General features: G+C 61.5%; 1 protein-coding gene across 2 annotated transcripts in view; it reads left to right on the plus strand.

The window, feature by feature from the left end:
- NAV1 (neuron navigator 1) overlaps nt 1-20,388 on the plus strand; it is a 38,428-nt gene that overhangs the window by 14,698 nt on the left and 3,342 nt on the right. Inside the window, exons 2-28 of one of the 2 annotated variants that reach the window (XM_072356272.1) lie at nt 68-170; nt 1,921-2,286; nt 9,404-9,542; nt 9,694-9,991; nt 10,382-11,075; nt 11,291-11,740; nt 11,934-11,975; nt 12,134-12,285; nt 12,933-13,103; nt 13,542-13,594; nt 13,788-13,811; nt 13,895-13,972; nt 14,047-14,130; nt 14,228-14,339; nt 14,942-15,063; nt 16,664-16,860; nt 16,949-17,111; nt 17,210-17,384; nt 17,477-17,574; nt 17,664-17,759; nt 17,893-18,052; nt 18,145-18,380; nt 18,454-18,608; nt 18,745-18,816; nt 19,163-19,359; nt 19,503-19,621; nt 19,768-19,965. In XM_072356272.1, the coding sequence (XP_072212373.1) occupies nt 68-170; nt 1,921-2,286; nt 9,404-9,542; nt 9,694-9,991; nt 10,382-11,075; nt 11,291-11,740; nt 11,934-11,975; nt 12,134-12,285; nt 12,933-13,103; nt 13,542-13,594; nt 13,788-13,811; nt 13,895-13,972; nt 14,047-14,130; nt 14,228-14,339; nt 14,942-15,063; nt 16,664-16,860; nt 16,949-17,111; nt 17,210-17,384; nt 17,477-17,574; nt 17,664-17,759; nt 17,893-18,052; nt 18,145-18,380; nt 18,454-18,608; nt 18,745-18,816; nt 19,163-19,359; nt 19,503-19,621; nt 19,768-19,965 (4,754 nt within the window). The remainder of the gene's footprint in view (nt 1-67; nt 171-1,920; nt 2,287-9,403; nt 9,543-9,693; nt 9,992-10,381; nt 11,076-11,290; nt 11,741-11,933; nt 11,976-12,133; nt 12,286-12,932; nt 13,104-13,541; nt 13,595-13,787; nt 13,812-13,894; nt 13,973-14,046; nt 14,131-14,227; nt 14,340-14,941; nt 15,064-16,663; nt 16,861-16,948; nt 17,112-17,209; nt 17,385-17,476; nt 17,575-17,663; nt 17,760-17,892; nt 18,053-18,144; nt 18,381-18,453; nt 18,609-18,744; nt 18,817-19,162; nt 19,360-19,502; nt 19,622-19,767; nt 19,966-20,388) is intronic. The other variant, XM_072356271.1, reaches the window with a different exon arrangement.

Below are 20,388 nucleotides of genomic sequence, written 5' to 3' on the forward strand. Positions count from 1 at the left end.
CTCAGAGAGAGAGCAGAACGTGGTCAGAGGTGCTTTGTCCCATCACAGCCTCCTTGTCCTCCCACAGACCCTGAGTCCCAGAGGAAGAGGACGGTGCAGAATGTTCTGGACCTCCGACAGAACCTGGAGGAGACCATGTCCAGCCTGCGGGGCTCCCAGGTGTCTCACAGGTGAGAACTCTGCACCCCCATCCCCCTCCCCATCCTTCCTGAGTATCACCCCCAGCCCTGCGTTCTGCAGCCACGCCTGGAAGCCGGGCTGTGCAGCGGGCTGCGCTGGGTGAGCAGCTGTGAGCATCCTCTGGCTGTCTATTGCCACCTCGTGGTCTTGCTGCAAGCTTCAGTTTGGTGTTGGAAGGGACGAGCAGCAGCAGCTCGCCATCCCCTTCACCCACCCCTGGCGCTCACAGAGCAGCCCTGCGCTCCCCCAATGAAGAATTGCTCTCTGTTCAGCATTTCTTTATGCAGAAGCTCACCCAGAGCTTTGGGATCCTCACTGCGCTTTGCACATCTCCGAGCAAAGGGAGCAGAGCCCCAGGATTGACATGGCTGCGTTCCCTGAGCTGGTGATTTCCTGGCATTACCCACTGCAGCTCTGCAGTGTCTGCTTGGTGTGAGAGCTGCTGTGCTGCCCACGCCCCAGCAGGGCTGCTTTGCATTTCCTTTGCATTCCCTTTGCATTCGTCTGTGTCAGATTCCATCGGCCGCCTTCTCAATGCAGCGCTCGGCTCAGCAGCTCCTCAGCAAATCCTGTCAGCTGCTCTTAGGGAAATAGGACAAGGATATTATGGGCGATTAAATTAGCATTGCTGGTGGGTTTTGTCCCTCCTTTCCTTGGTGATTTATGAGTGTTCCCCGTGGCTGAAAGCTCAGACAGATCCCTGCCATGGAGACACCCTATCAGTGGGTGGTGGGCCTCCATGCTGGGTTCTTCCATCCAGTGGATCCATGGCACTGCCCTGTGTCTGTGCTGGGGCACAGCGTTGTTGCTGGGAGGTTTCACAGCCCTCGGGGTTTTCTGCTCAGCCTCTTCCCTGAGCTGCCAGCAGCACAGCTTTAAATAACCCTTGTGCTGCCTACCAAACCGGCCCCTTTTAGCTGCCCCTTGCAGTTCTGCTTTAACAAACTTCTTGGTTTTTATTATAGTTCCCTCTTTTCAGTTCCACGTTGCAGTCGGGTTTGGCTTCTGCTGCTCTGCAGGAGTGCTGGGCCCACGTGGCTGCTGCAGGGGGATGGCTTCTGATGGCAGCACAGAGCTGAGCTGAGGGCTGTGGGCTCCACAGGAGCTGCTCCAAGAAGTAATCATTTGTGGTGTCTAAATTTAGTCTCAGCATCACTCCCTGCCGGGCCCAAAATGCACCTCGAGGGGTGGGGGGCAGCGTGCTCCTGGGCTGGCCCATTGCAGCACACACTCAGCAGCATGGTGGGGCTTTCCCTGGTGGATCCCTGTTAATAGGGCTCAGCATGACCCTGGGGGCCCTGTGGGGATGGGGAGCTCAGTGCCATGCTGAAGAGCTGCCCCTTTTGCTTTTGCAGCCTCCGTCCCTGCTGGGATGTGTGGAGCAATGGGCAGGGGTGTGTGGAGCATGGCCTGTGGGTTGCTTGTGTCCCTCCAGACTGTCTGTATGGGGAACCCCACAGCAATGGGCAAAGCAGGACTCTGCTGGAGCCTGAGGAAGCAGGGTCCTCAATCCTCCTGCAGCTCAGGACACAAGGGGGAGCAGGCACCATGGTGCCCCACATCCTGCCCCACAGCCCCTGGAGGGAAGGGGCACCACCAAACACATCCATGCGCACAGCATGGCTGTCCTTGCAGGACCTGGAATATGCAATGTGTGGGCTGTGCTGGCTGCTGGGGTCGGTAACATTCCAGGTGACCCCAACCCTACTAGTAGCCCTAACCCTGACCCCATCCCTGCAGCTCCCTGGAGATGACGTGCTACGACAGCGACGAAGCCAACCCGCGCAGCGTCTCCAGCCTGTCCAACCGCTCCTCGCCGCTCTCCTGGCGCTATGGGCAGTCCAGCCCACGGCTGCAGGCTGGGGATGCACCTTCAGTGGGGGGCAGCTGCCGCTCCGAGGGCACCCCTGGCTGGTACATGCATGGCGAGAGGGCGCATTACTCACACACCATGCCCATGCGCAGCCCCAGCAAGCTGAGCCACATCTCCCGGCTGGAGCTGGTGGAGGCGTTGGACAGCGATGATGTGGAGCTGAAGTCGGGATATATGAGTGACAGTGATTTGATGGGGAAGACCCTGACGGAGGACGATGACATCACCACAGGGTGAGTGCCCGGATCGGGGGCTGTTAGCAGAGCAGAGGGCTGATAAGGAGCAGCGTGGTTAGGGCACGGCGGGGCTGGGCTGATGGTTGGACTTGGTGACCTTGGGGGCTCCCCCAGTTTCCACCAGTGGATCTGAGTACTAGTGGTACACCAGTGGGATGGGATCCCAGCACTGCAGCAAGAGCAGGGCACCAAGGTTTTGGTGTCACTGGGTGGCACTGTGTTGTCCCCTTGCTATGGGTCCCCCCAGACCTCCATCCCTCCACCCCAGAGCATCTCCAGCTCAGCATGTGCGACCTTTGCATTTTCTTCCCAGGCACATCTTGCTCCCACTGAGCTGGTGTGGTGCCCCTGGCTCTGGCTGGGCTCCAGGGCTTCAGCATATTGCAGGTTTCCTGTTTCAGTGCACGAGAAAATAAATAACACCAGCATTTGAGTTCTCACAGAGCAGGACGAGGTATTTGGCTCCAGCCCTGGATGGGTGTCCGGAGTCACGTCAGCTCCTAGCAGGACCCAGCACAGCCTTTACACCACTGTGGGGTACCAGGGTCCTTCTGGAGCTGTGCTGAGCTGGTGCTCAGTGCTGTCCCTTCTGGGTACCCCATTGGTGGTGTGTGGCATTGTGGGGAGGGGGAAGCTGCATGGGGATCCTGTGCCTTGGATACTGCGCTTTGCTCTCAAGTTGCACCAGGGGAGGCTGAGATTGGGAATCAGGGAGGAGTTCTCTATGGGGACAGTGGCCAAGCATCAGAATGGGGTGGAGTTCCCATCCTTGGGGGATATTTTGGTGATGGGTGGACATGGCACCAAGGGACCTGCTGTGGTGGTGGGACTCGGTGGATCAGGGTGATGGCTGGACCTGAGAATCTGAAAAGACTTTTCCAGCCTATGTGGCTCTGTGATTCCTCCCTCATGCTGGCTGGGTGTGGGGCTGCTTTGCCAACAGGGAGCACAGAGCAGCACCACAGCCCCACATCCATCCTCCTCCACTGCCTCTGACCTAGAAAGCAAACACCGCCCCAGGCCGCATCTCCCCGTGCTGCTAATGCACCGGGCAGGAGCTGCAGATGGGGCTGCAAGCCCCCGGGTCCCTGCTGCTGGGGCACTGCCTCTGTGCATTGCGCCGGCGCACACCCTGGCTTGTAGGGCAGTGGGTCAGAGCCACCCCCAACACTGTGACACAGCCCCGTGGAGGGGGATGTGGTGACACAGCCCCTTGGAGACATACAGGGTTTGCAGGATGGGACCTGGCTGGGAAAGCTCAGGAGAGCAGGACAAGGTATGGGGGCTGTGGGCTGGTGGTGGGGTCCCCATGGGGGGGCAGCTGTGGGGAGCCCCTGGCTGGGCTGAAGACATTTCCTGGGCTCTGGAGACCCTTGGCCTCCATCTCACCACAGGGCTCGGCCGGGTGCTGCTGCCCACCCCTGGGGCACCGTGGTGTGATTTTTGGGCTGGGATGCAGCCATGCTGGGTGTGTTCGTGTGCAGACCTGTGCGTGAATCAGGCGGAAGCGGAGGAGGCAGAGATCACTCAGGCGGGGCTTTTCAAGTCGGGTTTTGCCTGGTTCCAGCTGCCCGTGCTGCAGCTCTGTGGCTGCATTTCTGCTGTGCATTCGATGAGCTGATCTGAGCAGCTCTGGCACTCCTGGCACAGCGAGGGTTGCGGCGTGCCGGGGCAGCCAGCTCTGCCTGGCTCCGAGCTGCCCTGCCACGTCTCCCGGGGCTGGAGAGCCCTGCATGACGTCGTGCTTTCCGCCACCCTCCTTGTGCCAGATCCTTCGTCATCCCACCCGTTCCCTGCTGCTTCCCCACAATGCTGGCACAGCAAAACGCAGAGCTCTGGGATGCTCTGAGTGTCCCCTCTGGGCCATGCTGCACCACGGTGCCGGACCCTTCTGTGCACTGTGCCCACTGCCAAGGACCAATGTGATTTTGGGGGGGTCCTTTCACCCTCATTTATCATTGAGGAGGGATGGAAGGAGGTGTTGTTGCATCCCATTGTGGTGTGAGCATCCACATGCTTGTAGGCACAGAATGGAGCCACAGCACCAACCGTTGGTGCTGGGATCAGGGGTGACACATGGCTTGGGGATGCAGATGTGCCCTCTCTGGCCTTGCTGCACTCCAGTGCTGGCCAGGCTCCGACTTCCTCACAGCTCCTCGAGCTCAGAGCTGGGAGCAGATGTTTGGCTCTGATCCCTGCAAGCAGCAGGGGAGCGGCCGCCCTCCTCCCCTTCTCCGAGTGGGACTGGGGCGGGCGCGCTTCTCCCTTCCCTTCACCACCCATGCTCGGTGCTGACCCCTGGCCTGACCCCTCAGCACCATCCCGGCGAGCCGTGAGCTCAGCCCTCAGCAGGGGCGTCCCGCGGGGTGCGGCCGTGGCCCCGCACGTGGCCCTGCGTGTGTTTGGGGCCGATGGGGAGCAGCAGGGAAGCAGTTCTGGATAAATATTTGCTGCGCTGCATGCCGATGTTCAGCAGGGCTCCTGCATCCAGCCGGGATAAGGGTGAGCTGGGGGTGGTCCCAGAAAAGGGCCCCTGAACCCCGTTGTGCACCACCACTGTTGAAGCGTGCTCCTCTGTGCTGCACTGTGTTGGATTTGCTCCTGATGTGGGGTTTGCTCCAGGAGCCTGTTGCAGATTCCCAGCACACGGGGCTCCCCAAGGCCGGGATTCTGCATCGGGTGTGTTTTGCAAATGGACTCAGGGGCTGCCAGGGGGTGATCCAGGGCTGGTGGCTGTTCCTGCAGTGGTGCTCCAGCCCTGTCCCTGCTCTGCAGCAGGCCGTCACCAAGGAGCGGGACCCAGCACTACTGAGGGACTTGCTGCCCCAGCTCAAGCCTGGAGGGGCTGGAGGGCGAGGAGGGGCTCTCAGGCTCGTGCCTGCTTTCTTGTTGCCTGGGGTGCATGGGAACCAGGGTTGGGGTTTTCTTGCAGCCCAGGAGCTCACAGGATGGCTCTGCCTCATGGCTTTGCCGCTTGCCACGTGCCACTTTGCCACGTGTGAAGGAGCCCGGCCACTGCAGGCAGAGGTGTCCGAGGGCTTGTCCAGACATGGGGAAAAATAGGAATTTCGCAAGCAGGCTGAGTCACACTCCCCCACCCTGGAGCTGTGCTGGGACTCACTGACCTCTGCATGCAGCGCCCTGAGCGCTGCTCTGAGTGCCCCCATTCCCCCAACAGCCTGAGGTCCCCACACAGGGATGTGCTTTGGGGGAGCAGAGAGATGGCCTGGTGCTCCTCGCTGTGTGCCCTGCTGAAGGGCTGCAGCTGGTTATCGGGGTGTGATGGGGTGTGATGCTGATCCTGCCCCCCCTTTGGGTGAGTGCAGGCAATTCAGAGCAGCTTGCTGCCTCAGTTTTCCCACCTGTGAGGTGAGCTCTCTGAGCACAGCTTGGATGGAGGATGCTGCCCCGTCACCCTGCGAGTACCCAGTAGTGATTTGTGAAGCTAATTGGTTTTTCTGCCCCATTAAGTGAATGAGAAGGGAAGAGCCCATTTCCCTTAATTTCTCAACAGTCCTGCTGGGAGCTGATAGGGAATAGTGGTGGCCATTTGCATGTCCCCAGAGCTCCCTTAGTGCCACCAACCTCTGGACATGGGGTGCGGAGACCCCCTCAGAGCCACAGCCCTGTAGAAACAAGGGTCTGTGCAAGCCCTGCACCTCCCTCGTTGCCATGACTATGGCAGAGCAAGAGAAAAGGGCCGGGGCAGATGAAGAGGGCTCAGTGTCCTCATGGGGAGTCATCTGGGGACAGTGGGGGCAGGTGAGAGGCAAAACCCATCGGGTGAAGACAACGCGGGGTGCACCGTCCCACGTCCCCTCCTTGCTCTCGGCGCTAAGCTGCTGGTGGAGGCGTCCGGGGGACCGTACAGCCCCGCACCGCCCCGCATCGCATCTCCTCGAGCGAGCGGGGATGCGCGGCGGGAGGGAGCCAAGAGGCGTTGCCGTGCGAGGACAGCGAGGAAGGAATTACTTATTTCCGAGCCCGCAGGGACCGGTGCTGTTTTGCTAAAGCTGCACTTAACCCTCTCTGCCCGCTGCGGGTGAAGAGGTCCCAGTGTGCGCCGTGCCTGGGGGGCAGCCACAGAAACAGATGCAAAGGGTCCGTGCTGCAGTGAATACGGGTTGGGGGGTCGGGGGTCCTGAAGCCCAAGGGTTGAGCCCTAGAAGCTCTGGGTCTGCAAACTGGGGGATGCTGGGAGCGCCAGAGGTGGTGTTGGAGTAACGGGGGTTGTACTGAGGGTGGTGCTGGGGGCTCTGGGCTGGGAGGGTACTGTAGGGGATTGAGGGGCACCGAGGCTGGGAATGCTGGCTGGGATCACTGGGGCTGCCCACATAGGCTGGACTGGGGGGCACTGGGGCTGCCTACAGGGATGTGGGGTTCACTGGGGGGCACTGCAGGGCTGTGGGCGGTGGCTGGGGGAGGCCGTGCTGGCCGGGGGGTGGGACCCCAGCCCCATTTTGATGGGCCAGGCGGAGCAGGGGAAGCCGTGCCGAACCGGTCTCTTTGTCGTCGAGCTGAGCCGGGCCGGGCCGGGGCTGCTGCCGCTTTAACGCGGTGGGGCGGTCCCGCCGCCGCCGCCCCTCCCGCCGCGTTCGCGGGGCCGCATCCACGGGCAGCAGCATGCTGCGGGCCGGGAGGCCGCGCCGCGCCCCGCGCCTGGTCGCCAGGTAGGGCCCGGCACCGCACCGCCCCGCATCGGGACCGGCACCGGCGGACACGGCGCGGCTCGGGGCGGGGCGGGCGCATTGCGGGCGGGCGGCTCCCGGCCCGGCGGTGCAGCGGCTCCGGGGCTCGGGGCTTTGTCTGCCGGGCCCGGAGCCCCGGGGCCGCGCCGCGGGAGGGCTTTGTCTCGGTTGTACCGGGGGAGGGCGGTGCGGCTCCGCCCGCGATCCCCGCATCTCCCGGTGCCGGGTTGCGGGGTGGTTGCGAGGTGGGCTCGGCGCGGTGCCGGCGCGCGGATCGCTGCTAAGATGGAGGGGCTGCGGGTGTGCGGCACAAAGCCGGGCTGAGCTCTGACCCCGCTGCCCGCACAGCCCCGTAGCGCAGCCCCGGGACCGCGGCACGTCGGGGTGCTCCGGTGCTGCCCATCGCCTGGGCGCTGCCACCCCTCTCCCACCCCCCCACGGGGCACAGCGTCCCCCCGGAGGTGCCGTGTGTGCGCACCCGGATCCCTCACTGGGTTTGCGGCGCTCGCTGCGGTGCGGTGCGGTAGCTGGTGGTTGCAGGGTGACCTTGGCTGCAGGTTGTGCCCATCGCGGGTTGACTGCGTGCGTTCAGCCGGGAGCCGCCACTGCCCGAAGTGATGCTTTCCTTGCAGGGTGACTGCCCCGGTGCAGTGCTCGGTTTTGGGGACCCCTTTGCATGCCGGCTGGAAGCACCCCATGGCTTGAGTGCTCTGGGGACGTTTCCCACACCCTGCAGCTGTGCTGGGGCTTGGCAGAGCTGGGAAGCTCTTGGAGAGCTGGATGCCCTGGATCTTGGGGGCTTGGGGGTGTTGGGATCCCCCAAGCCCGTTCCTATTTAACGGGAGGTCTGTGTATGCCAACACCCTGAGCCTCCAGTGTGAGGTGGGGAGACCTTTTGGGGCCAGCCCCGCTGGGCTGGGGGGAGCTGCAGAGACCCACCTTGGGCTCAGTTGTATGCAGGGGTGCAGCTCCCCAAGGCTCTGCAGCAGCTCCGTGCAGTGCTGGAGTGCTGCCTGCTGCGGGGATGGTACCGAGGGATGCTGATGTGGGGTGGTGGAGGAGCTTTGCTTTGTGTTTTGGGGATTTCTGTCCCAGTGAGAAATCCCCAGAGCAGGGGTTGGTGATGGGGGGATCTGCGGAGCCGGGCAGCCCCGTGGCACTTCCTGGGCACGTGGTTGTAATTAAATCCCTTCCTGGGCAGCGGTGCTCTGCTGCAGGGATGCAGGGGGATGTGTCCGTCCCGGTCCCCGTGTTTGGGAAGGCCAGCAGGGGCAGGACTTGCATCTCGCGATGTCCTGCCGGGGTCTGCAGCGACTGTGGGATCTCAAGATGTGGTGGGGCCTCTGCCCCGGGGCCGGACTCTGCTCTCCCATCCGTGAACAACCGGTGCATGACAACAGCTGTGCTCCTGGGGACTGTGTGGGGTGGGGCAGCTCATCCCGACCCCCTGCCATGGGGACGGGCATCCACTGTGCAGCCCTGCAGGAAGCTGTGTGTGTTTCCCAGTCATGTTCTGGCTCCCCTGGGCTTTCCAGCTCGGTGACCCCAGCACACTTAATTTCTGTCAGAGCTCCCCAGCGATGCGCAGGGGTTTGCAGAGCCCAGTGCTGTGTTGCAGGACACTGTGCTAACTCAGCTTGCCGTGTGGCTCCATCCCTGTGTTTGGGTGTGCCTGAACCCCAGGTGGCAGAGATGCTTGGTGGGTGCCATCCCTGCCTGCCCTGATCCCAGGGCTGCTGTGTCACTTGTGTGATGCTTCTCAGCTCCCCAGCTGCTGCTGCTCGTGGTGCTGGTGCTGCAGTGCCAACACTTCTGCTTGGAGACCCCACGGCTCTGCTCCCCTCTCCTCCACCACGGCTTCTCCCTCCCAGTCCAATTTGGGGCTGCGGGGGCCTCGCTGACCTACTGAGCCGCTGACCTGAAAGGGGCTGTGCTCACCCTGCTGGAAGATGCCCATGCTGAGTGACAGCCCTGGAGATGGGCTTGTGCACGCTCCGCTGTGCCCTCGGCACGGAGCAGCTGTTGGGGCACATAGAGGTGCTGCATCCCTGCGGGCGCTGGGCAGCCAAGGAAGGGAGGAGGCTGCAGGGTGCTTGGATGCTGTGCTCTGTGTTTGGTCCCTGCCCTTTCTGGGAACCCTCCCGACCCTCTGGGTGGGACCGCTTGCAGGAGGCTCAGTGCCAGCCCCGGTGCAGGTGGTTGTCCCCCATGCTGCTGTGTCCATAAAACATCTCTCTGGGGTCTTAGCGGGGAAATGGTGGGGTTTGAAGGCTGCGCCAGGCTGGGCTGCAGCCAGCTGAGGCTGCCAAGTGTCGGCTCCATGCCAGGCTGACGGGGCTGAGGTTGGAGCCCTGGGGTGGAGCAGGGCCGGTGGGTGGCAGGGGATGGCCGGGCCGGGGGGGCTGACTCTGGCTGTACCATTGCAGCTGGGATGAGAGCAGCTCCATCAGCAGCGGCCTCAGCGATGCCTCTGACAACCTCAGCTCGGAGGAGTTCAATGCCAGCTCCTCGCTCAACTCCCTGCCCTCCACCCCCACGGCCTCACGCAGGAACTCAGCCATAGCGGTAGGTGCTGCCATCCCCTCTGGGCACTTTGGCATGTGGGGAAACCGAGGCACGGTGGAGCCATGGTGCAGTGACGCGGTGGGGCTGTGAGCACCCGTGGGTGCCCTGTGACCCATCCCCTGGTGCACCCATGGCTCCGTTCTGCCCACAGCTGCGCACCGACTCGGAGAAGCGCTCGCTGGCGGAGAGTGGGCTGAGCTGGTACGGTGAGGCGGATGACAAGGCGCCCAAGAAGCTGGATTACGACAGCAGCAGCCTCAAGATGGAGCACGGCTCCTCCAAGTGGCGACGGGAGCCTGCGGAGAGCTGCGAGGAGAGCTCCAAGGGTGGAGAGCTGAAGAAGCCGGTCAGCCTGGGCACCCCCGGCTCCCTCAAGAAGGGCAAAACTCCACCGGTGGCAGTGACTTCTCCCATCACCCACACGGCCCAGAGCACCCTCAAAGTGGCAGGTGAGGCCGGGATGGATCAGGGCATGGCTCCTCTGGTGGGGAGGTGGTGGGATTAGATGGGAAGAGGGAAGGTTACAATTAGATGTGGGGGTAAATCCTTTACTCAAAGCATGGTGAGGCCCTGATACTGCTGCCCGGAGCTGGGAGTGCCCATCCCTGGAGGTGCCTGGGGCCCCGGACAGGTCCTGGGTAGCCTGAGCTGGGGGTGGACACCCAGCCCACAGCAGGTTGTTGGGGCTATGTGATCTTTAAGGTCCCTTCCAACCCAACTGTTCCTTCCTCTCTGCCATCTCTGCTTTCCCATCTCCATTGCTGCCCTCAGCTCTGAATTGTTTTGCACCCAGTTGTCCCGCAGACCTCCCCGCTCACTCATCCTTCCTTCCCCACCAGGCAAACCTGAGACCAAAGCCACTGACAAGAGCAAACTGTCAGTGAAGAACACGGGGCTGCAGCGCTCCTCCTCTGATGCTGGCCGCGATCGTGTCGGCGATGCCAAGAAGCCACCCTCGGGTCTCACACGCCCCTCAGCCTCCAGCTCCTTTGGCTACAAGAAACCAGCCCCAACCACTGGCACTGCCACTGTCATGCAAGCTGGGGGCTCAGCAACACTTGGCAAGATCCAGAAGAGCTCCGGTATCCCCGTGAAGCCGGTCAGTGGGAGGAAGACAAGTCTGGATGTCTCCAACACGGCTGAGCCTGGCTTCCTAGCCCCAGGGGCTCGCACCAACATCCAGTACCGCAGTCTGCCCCGGCCGGCCAAGTCCAGCTCTATGAGTGTGACCGGCGGCCGCGGTGCTAACCGGCCCGTCAGCAGCAGCATCGATCCCAGCCTGCTCAGCACCAAGCAGGCCAGCATCACAGTGTCACGGCTCAAGGAGCCATCCAAGATCGGTGCTGGCCGTGGCACGCCGGCTCCTGTGAACCAGACGGACCGGGAGAAGGAGAAGGCCAAGGCCAAGGCCGTAGCGCTGGACTCTGAGTGTGTGACGCTGAAGAGCATCGGCTCTCCCGAGAGCACCCCCAAAGCCCAGGCCAACCTCCCGCCGGCGGCCAAGGTGGCTGAGCTGCCCCCCACCCCCCTCAGGTATGACCCTCTGAGGTCATCAAGTCCAACCATCAGCCCATCACCAGCATGCCCACCCATAGCATCATTAAGGTTGGAGAAGACCTCTAGGATCACCAAGCCCAACCCATGCCCACCAAACCGTGTCTCTCAGTGCCACATCTGTGCTTTTGAACCTGTGGGGTGCTGTGCCCAGTGTCTGCTCTCACACTGTCTCATCCACTTTTTTTCCCCAGAGCGGCTGCCAAAACCTACGTGAAGCCTCCCTCGTTGGCCAACTTGGACAAGGTCAACTCCAACAGCCTGGACTTGCCATCCTCCACCGAGCTGCATCCCCCACACACTGCCAAGCTCCAGGACCTGCACCCAGCTGGCGGGCACCTGACACCCTGCTTCAGCCCCAGTCCTGCCCCCATCCTCAACATCAACTCGGCCAGCTTCTCCCAGGGCCTGGAGCTCATGGGCGGCTTCAGCGTCCCCAAGGAGGGCAGGATGTACCCCAAGCTCTCTGGTCTGCATCGCAGCATGGAGTCCCTGCAGATGCCCATGAGCCTGCCCAGTGCCTTTTCAGGGGGCAGCACCGCCACCCCCAGCCCTGCTGCTGTCCCCCCTGCCAGCACAGAGGAGGAGGAGGAGGCGGGTGAGCTGGGCTGGAGCGGCAGCCCCCGGCTTGCACACCTGGACAGGTATGGGCAGAGGGTGGGCAGCAAGACTCAACCCCACGACCATATCCATGATCATCCTCCTCTGGCATTTGCTTGCTTCAGAGGCTTGTTCTGGGGGTAAATGCACGTCCCCCTCCTGTCACCCAGCCCCTAGCTACATCATCACATTCCCCTGACCATGCAGGAAGGTGACTGATCTTCCCTTCTCTTCCAGCACCAACCGTGACAGGAACACGCTGCCCAAGAAGGGGCTGAGGTAAAAGGGTCCACATGGCTTTAGGATGGCACCAGGGAGGGTGGATGGGTGTACAGAGCACCCAGAAATAGGGGGCTGGCCGTGCTGCAGGGCAGGCGGGCAAGAGATGGGGAGGTGTCCACGCCATCCACACCACCTCACTTGGTGTTGTGCTCCAGGTACCAGCTGCACTCCCAGGAGGAGGCCAAGGAGCGCCGCCACTCGCACACCATTGGAGGGCTGCCTGAAGCAGATGATCAGCCAGAGCTGCCCTCACCACCCCCTGCCCTCCCCATGGCACTGGTTGGGAAGGGTCCGCTCACCAGCATCGGTCAGTGCCTACTTCCTCCTTGTGCCAGCCTGGGTCCCTCTTTGCCCCAGTTGCCCCGGTTCATTGCTGGGACATCTCCGTGCTCCAGAGCCTTGGGTTGATGTTTCGTTGTTGTTTTCTTGGCACACCTCAGCATCCCGTGCCTTTGGCCCCAGCAACGTGCTGAGTTGTGGCTGGGGGCCAATGGTTTTGCTTCAGGGCATCCAACTCATCCTCAGAGCCCTGCCCACAGCTCCCCACTCCTCTGGGGGTGCAAAGTGGAGACCTGCTGTGTTCTTGCTGGGACCTGTGTGTTCCTGGAGGGTCTGGGGGACTCAAGCAGAGGGATTGGGGCTGGCAGCAGGTGATGGGGTGCATCCTTCCTGCACCCAGAGGTGACGGCCTCCTGCACAGCGACACTAACTGTGCCCCAGCTTGATGGATTTCTCAGCTCTGTGTTCACCAGGAGGCATTGCCTTGGGTGCAGCTTTCCAGTCTTCCCTGCGTAAACCTGCTTTTTAGCTTTCCTCCCATCCTCCTGCTTTGGAACTGCAATCCCTGCTTCCTTTCCCCATCCCGCCTCCCCAGGTCCGCTCCCAGCCCCGCTTTCCCGTCCCGATCCCCATGCCCGGCTCTGACCCTTCCTCTCCCCTCCCTTCTCCTTGCAGTGAGCCCCACTGCCACCACCGCCCCGCGGATCACCCGCTCCAACAGCATTCCCACCCACGACTCCACCTTTGAGCTGTACAGCACCTCCCAGATGGGCAGCACCCTCTCCCTGGCAGACAAACCCAAGGGCATGATCCGCTCGGGCTCCTTCCGGGACCCTGTGGATGACGGTGAGAGTGTGCTTGGGATGGAGGGGCTGCGGGGCTCCCCAGACCCTCACCACTTCTTCTGGGCTCTGCTGGAGGGGCTGCTGCATCCAGACATCAGCATCAGCGCAGTGCATCCCAACCCATGCAGGTGCTGCTGGGCAGGTTGGAGCCCTGCTGGGTGGCTGGAGGTACCCGGTGGCCTTGGGTTGGCACCAGGGATGGGGAACCTGAGCATCCAGCATAGGTGGCAGAGCCTCAGGCTCAGTCCGAGCAGGTGGAGGGTGCTCCCTGCCATGTCCCCAGGCAGGAGAATGCAGGCCAAATGCCAAGGAGCGGGCAGTGTCCTACAGCACTATCCCCGCTCCAGGCTCTTTGCAGAGCCCCTGTGGCATTATCCTATGCCTTTTAACCCCAGGCAGCGCTCAGTCTCTTGACACACTGGGTTTTGCTGTGTTGCAGTTCATGGATCGGTGCTGTCCCTGGCCTCCAGCGCGTCCTCCACCTACTCCTCCGTAAGAGCTGCCGCCGGGCTGCGCCTCCTCATTGCATGGCTATGGGCTGGGGGGGCCCGGGTGGGGAAAACCGATGCTGAGCTATGTGGGGGGGCTCCATGCATGTCCTCTGTCCCGTGCTGAGCCTGTCTGCGCCTCGCTGCCCTCCTGACTGCCTGCCTCTGTCTGTCTCTCTCTGCTCTCACGCTGCCAGGCTGAGGAGAAGATGCAGTCTGAGGTGAGCCCGTGCCCAGCTCTGCTACCCGGCCCCCACCCACAGCCAGCGTGAGCACCTCTCACCCCTCTGCTCTCTCCTTGCAGCAAATCCGCAAGCTGCGTCGTGAGCTGGAGTCCTCGCAGGAGAAGGTGGCCACGCTGACATCCCAGCTGTCTGCTAACGTGAGTTCCTGCAGGACGTGTGGGGCTGATGCTCTGGGGCTGCAGGTGCTCACCCTTCTCTCCATCTCTCCCAGGCCAACCTGGTGGCAGCTTTTGAGCAGAGCCTGGTGAGCATGACGTCCCGCCTGCGGCACCTGGCCGAGACCGCCGAGGAGAAGGTGGGTGGCTGCTCAGGGGGTCCAAAGCTGTGGGTGCTCAGGGGGTTCTCCTGCACCACTGAGATGCACTGCACAACTCCTGGTTCTGCTCTTGCAGGACACGGAGCTGCTGGACCTGCGGGAGACCATTGATTTCCTGAAGAAGAAGAACTCGGAGGCCCAAGCTGTGATCCAGGGTGCCCTGAATGGCACCGACGTTGCGCCCAAAGGTAAGGCATAGTGGTCTGCTGGCCACCAGGGGGCTGTAACCTCAGGAGCCCCCGCTGTGGGGTTAAGAGCCCCTCACTGGGCTCCTCCTGCCTGGAGCTGGTGTCTGGCTTGAGCGAGCTGTTTGGGGTCCCTCAGGCTCTTTTCTACCTAGGGTTTCCAAAGCCTTTGTGTCACAGGGCTGTCATCACAGGTCTTGGTGCTGGTGTGTGGGGAGTGGGATGGTTGTCCTCCCTCAGACCTTTCCTCACTGGGGCTGTTGCCACCAGTATGTTCCTAGCTACTCATCTTGGCTTTATGATGAGCACTTAAGTGTTTCTCGCCTCCAGGTCCCACTGGGGGTGTGGGGTGCTGGCAGGGAGGCAGCCTGGAACCTGAGGGGAGCAGTGTCTGCTCTGTGTGTGTCCCTGGGACTTGGGGTCACTGTCTCAAATGGTGTCAGCACCTCATGTCCCCATCCTGCATGGTTGGGGTGGGCCAAGAGGAGAAGGGATGGACTGCAGGGTGGGCTGGCAGTGTGTGATGGCTCTGGCTCTGGGTAGATGCAGTTTAATTGCTCTCTTCTTGGTCTCTCCCACTCTCTGCCTTCCCTCGGTGGCCCCAGAGCTGCGCATCAAGCGGCAGAACTCCTCTGACAGCATCTCCAGCCTCAACAGCATCACCAGCCACTCCAGTATCAGCAGCAGCAAGGACGCTGATGCCAAGAAGAAGAAGAAGAAGAGCTGGGTGGGTTGGGCAGAGGGCAGGCAGGGGGAGGGTGTGTGGGATCTGCGTGGGCTCAGCCTTATGAGCCAACTGCCCTCGGTCCATCGTGGCCTCCTGGTGTTGGTCCCCTCTGTCCCCTGGGGATAGCACTGGTGAGGAGCACATAGCCATCACGGGCTTGTCATGTGCTGCCTGGGGCCAGGACTTCCCCAGCTCCTCCAGGAGTTTTCCAGCCCTTGTCCCTCACAGCTGCTCCTTGTGGTCTCTCCCACCCATCAGCCCTGTGGGCATTGCCTTGGGGCTCTGCAGGCACTTGGCCAGGTGGCCCCGAGCTGGATGCATGATTAAGTCTTCCTTTGTTTTGTTTCTCTTCCCCCTATGCTGACCTCATCCCTTTTTTTCCAGGTGTATGAGGTAAGTCCTATGCCGTGCCCTTCACCCCATGCTGTGCCTGCTGTGGGCGCTCACTCCATTTTGTGGGAAGGCACTCATGACATGGAGCATCCCATCCATCCCACTGGCACTAACCCCAGAGCTCTGTGCTGTGCAGGCCTTGGCTGCTTCCTGCAGTGTCAGAACTCAGAGTGGGGCTGAACCACCTGGGCAGCTTGGTAGGGATCCCTGGGGCAGGATGGGCTCCTCTCCCACAGATGGAGAGCTGCTGCCCTCGATGAAATCTGTCCTCTTCTTGCCCAGGGCAGGCATCACAGCCATCCAAGGGCAGCCCTGCACAGGGGACACTGCAGCCCTGATTGATGTGGTGCTGCATATCTGCCCTCATTGGGCTGTGCACCACATGCCATGGTGCCCAGGGGCTCAAAACTCTTCAGCTGGCCCAAGGGGTGACCCCCCAGTCTGCCAGTGGGGCTGAGTTGTTCTGTTTCCCCCAGGGCCCATGTAGGTCACACTGCATTATTGTCAGCAGCAGAGCCAGGTGCTCAGCTTGGTTTTTGCACGAACCATCCCATCTATTCCATTGTGACATTTTTGCTTCTGGGGGATGTCACTGCTCAGCTTTCCCAGAGCCAGTGGGAGGTGGGCCGCATCCTGCCCACTCTCCATCTACTTCCCACTGAACAGACCCCCAGGGTAGATGCACTGTGAGCTCAGTGTCCCAGAGGTGGGGTGTGTAAGCCATGGTTTGGCCCCTGCACAGTGTCCCTCTGTTCTCCCCAGCCTTTCCCACTCACTGTCTGCTGCTGTGTGTGTGCTGTGTGCATGCTGCATGCCTGCCCTCGTGACCCACACCTCCAGGAGGATGCAGAGGGTCTCAGGGTGTCCTGGGACCCAGCTCTATGGTGGCTGGGCATGCTGCAGTGTGATGTTCCCAAAGTGCTGCTTGCTGGGTTGGCTGCTGGGTGACTTCCAGGATGGAGTCTGCTCTTTGGAATGGAGCAGGATGCTGGTGCAGTGCCTCAGTGTGGGTGCTGGTGGGGGAGCCTGTCTGGGATGTGGGTCCTGTGGTTGGTGCTGGTTGGGATGGCAGGGGGGCAGTCCTGCCTCAGTGGTGGTCCTGGTGTCACTGGTCCCAGTTCAGACTGCCTGTGGGCCTGGGCTTGAGGCTGGGCCAGAACTGCATTTGCAGGGCTGCCTGTAACAAGAGCATTTCTGTCTCCTGTAGCTGCGTAGCTCCTTCAACAAAGCCTTCAGCATCAAGAAGGGGCCCAAGTCGGCCTCATCCTACTCAGACATCGAGGAGATCGCCACTCCGGACTCATCAGCCCCATCCTCCCCCAAGCTCCAGCATGGCTCCACCGAGACCGCCTCACCCTCCATCAAATCCTCCACCTCCTCCTCTGTGGGCATCGACACGGCTGAGTGCGTGGGGCAGGGGAGGAGGGCTGGCTGTGGGGTGTGTGTGTGTGCCCACCAGCCCTGAGCACACCTCGGTCTCTCCCTGGCCCAGGCTCTTCCAGGCACACAGTGAGGGCGAGCCGGAGAAGAAGGAGGTGTCAGAGCTGCGTTCAGAGCTGTGGGAGAAGGAGATGAAGCTGACGGACATCCGCCTGGAGGCCCTCAACTCAGCCCACCAGCTGGAGCAGCTGCGGGAGACCATGCACAACATGCAGGTGGGGGTGGCTGTGCTCCTTAAAGCTGTGCTGCGGCTCCTGGGGCACTACCTGCACGCAGCTGCTCACCCGGCCCATCCTGTGCTTCTTCCCCCCAGCTGGAGGTGGATCTCCTGAAGGCAGAGAACGATCGGCTCAAAGTGGCTCCGGGGCCCTCAGCGGTGCCAGGATCCATTCCCGGCCACATCACCAGCACGTCAGCCTCCTCATCCCCACGGCGCTCACTGGGGCTCTCCTTGGGCCATGCCTTCAGTCCCAGCCCGGGGGATGCTGGTAGGGGTGGTAGAACTGCCTGTGCTGATGGCTGTGCAGGGTCTGGCTCAGGTTGGGTGTAGTCAGACCCCCCGACTCTGCTTTGTCCCCAGATATGTCTCCCATGGATGCCATCAGTGCTGGCACCCAGAAGGATGAGCTGACGCTGAGGATCGTGGTGCGCATGCCACCCCAGCACATCATCAAGGGGGTAAGCGTGGGCTATGCAGGAAGCCCAACCTGTCCCTGTGGGGCAAGATATAGTGCTCCAACCCCACAGACCTCTGTCTTGGCTCCTAGGACCTCAAGCAACAAGAGTTTTTCTTGGGCTGGACCAAGGTGAGCGGGAAGGTGGATTGGAAGATGCTAGATGAGGCTGTCTGCCAGGTCTTCAAGGTAGGAGCATCATGACTCCTCTTCTGAGAGCCTTCCTTTTGTGCTGCTTCTCCTTGCCTGGGTCCTTACTGGGGACTTCAGGGAGCTGCTGAGCACTACTTGTCCTCTAACAGGCCCATCTTTGTCTTCATAGGATTACATCACCAAGATGGATCCTGCCTCCACGCTGGGGCTCAGCACCGAGTCTGTTTATGGCTACAGCATCAGCCACATCAAGCGGGTCCTGGACACGGAGCCACCAGAGCTGCCGCTGTGCCGCCGGGGCATGAGCAGCATCGTGGTGACACTCAAAGGTCGGTGAGCAGAGAGGCTCCATGGCTGTCCCATCCTCCCTCTGTCCCCTCGTGCCACAGGGTGTGAGTGGGACCCTCATCCCTCCCTGCAGGCTTGAAGGAGAAGTGTGTGGACAGTTTGGTGTTCGAGACGCTCATCCCCAAGCCCATGATGCAGCATTACATCAGCCTCCTGCTGAAGCACCGGCGGCTCATCCTCTCGGGACCCAGCGGCACCGGCAAGACGTACCTGACCAACCGCCTGGCCGAGTACCTGGTGGAGCGCTCGGGCCGGGACGTCACTGAGGGCATCGTCAGCACCTTCAACATGCACCAGCAGTCCTGCAAGGTGAGGGACCGTCTCCATTGGGACCGGTGCTGCCGTCCCTCTTGATGCTGATGTGATGCTCCGTTGGTTGCAGGACCTGCAGCTGTACCTCTCCAACCTGGCCAACCAGATCGACAGGGAGACGGGCACGGCGGACGTGCCGCTGGTGATCCTCCTGGATGACCTCAGCGAGGCGGGCTCCATCAGCGAGCTCGTCAACGGTGCACTCACCTGCAAGTACCACAAATGGTGAGAGCTCTGCTGTGTCCACATCCAGCACAGCCTCCTGGAGTCAGGGCGACACGGCCACGTTTATGTGCTTGGCTCTGCTGTGGCTGGGAGTGATACAAGCTGCTTTTTCTCATCGATCCCATCTCTCACTCAGCCCCTACATCATTGGGACCACCAACCAGCCTGTGAAGATGACCCCGAACCATGGTCTCCATCTCAGCTTCAGGTAGAATCATAGATTATCCTAAGGTGGAAGAGACCCATAAGGATCTCTGAGTCTAACTCCTGAGGATTGTGCATCCCTGGGGAGCATTCCTGTGGGCTTGGGGAGGCCAGAGGCTGTCACTGCTTGCTGCTGGGCTGTCCCAGGGGCGCATACTGTGACTGGGGAGCCTGATGAGGACCAAGCCCCATGCCTTTCCCTGCCATCCCAGAAGGGTCTGATGGCCTCAACCCCGGGCCATGCTGGGGTCCTAGGAGCCTCTCCTAAGGGTCTGGGGACTGTGGTGGGTGCTGGGGAGGTACCATGGTATATAGACAGCCCCATCGCTGAGCACTCGGGTCTCCCCCAGGATGCTGACCTTCTCCAACAATGTGGAGCCAGCCAACGGCTTCCTGGTGCGCTACCTGAGGCGGAAGCTGCTGGAGTCGGACACAGATGTCAACGCCAACAAGGAGGAGCTGCTGCGTGTGCTGGACTGGGTGCCCAAGCTCTGGTACCACTTGCACACCTTCCTGGAGAAACACAGCACCTCCGACTTCCTCATTGGTATGGCCAGGCTTGTCTTTCTCTTCCACATCTTCTTCTTTGGGTGCAGCTTTGCTGTGTTTTCCTCGGGGCTCTGCTGCCATGGGGTAGGTGGCTGGAGCCAGGGAGCCCAGCTCCCATCTGTACTCTGCCTCCTCCTGCAGGTCCCTGCTTCTTCCTGTCCTGCCCCATTGGAATTGAGGATTTCCGGACCTGGTTCATTGACCTGTGGAATAACTCCATCATCCCTTACCTGCAGGAGGGGGCGAAAGATGGGCTCAAGGTACCGAGCGCATCCTGGCACATGGGGACGCAAACCAGGGCCCAGCTTTGAGTTGGTGGCACGTGGGGTGTGCTGGCACAGTGATCCCATGGGGTGGGGTGGAGGTTTGGTGTGCAGGTACCACCTCTTTTGTCCCCTGCCTGCAGGTCCACGGGCAGAAGGCAGCCTGGGAGGACCCTGTGGAGTGGGTGCGGGACACCCTGCCCTGGCCATCAGCACAGCAAGACCAGTCCAAGCTGTACCACCTGCCCCCACCTACCATTGGACCCCACAGCACTGTCTCCCCCCCCGAGGAGCGCACCGTCAAAGACACAACGCCCAGCTCCCTGGATGCAGACCCCCTGGTATGGCTGTGGTGTACCAGGTGCTGGGATGGGGGGTGGGTGGTGCTGGTGGAAGGAGAGCAGCATGGAGTTGAGCATTGCTTTCCCAGTTAGTTTTTGGTGTAAAAACACTGACTGGGTGATGCAGAAATGTTGGGTCTTCCTGGGTGAGTGCAGGATAATGGTGGCACCAATGGAAATTGTAGAGTCAATTAAGGTTGGAAAAGACCTTTGAAAGCATCAAGTCCAACCACCCAACCCATCCCCACTGTGTCCACTCCTAGAATCATAGCGATTCCTTAGCAAACCTTAATTAATTCTGAGGTCATCAAATCCACCCCCAAGCCCATCCCTCCATGCCCTGTAGCCACAACCCTCAGTGCTTGGAGACCCATCTGCCTGTGCACTCTGAGCCATAGACACCAAGTCCAGCCCATGATGGTT

The sequence above is a fragment of the Excalfactoria chinensis genome, chromosome 23 (assembly GCF_039878825.1).
Source record: "Excalfactoria chinensis isolate bCotChi1 chromosome 23, bCotChi1.hap2, whole genome shotgun sequence".
NCBI lineage: Eukaryota > Metazoa > Chordata > Aves > Galliformes > Phasianidae > Excalfactoria > Excalfactoria chinensis.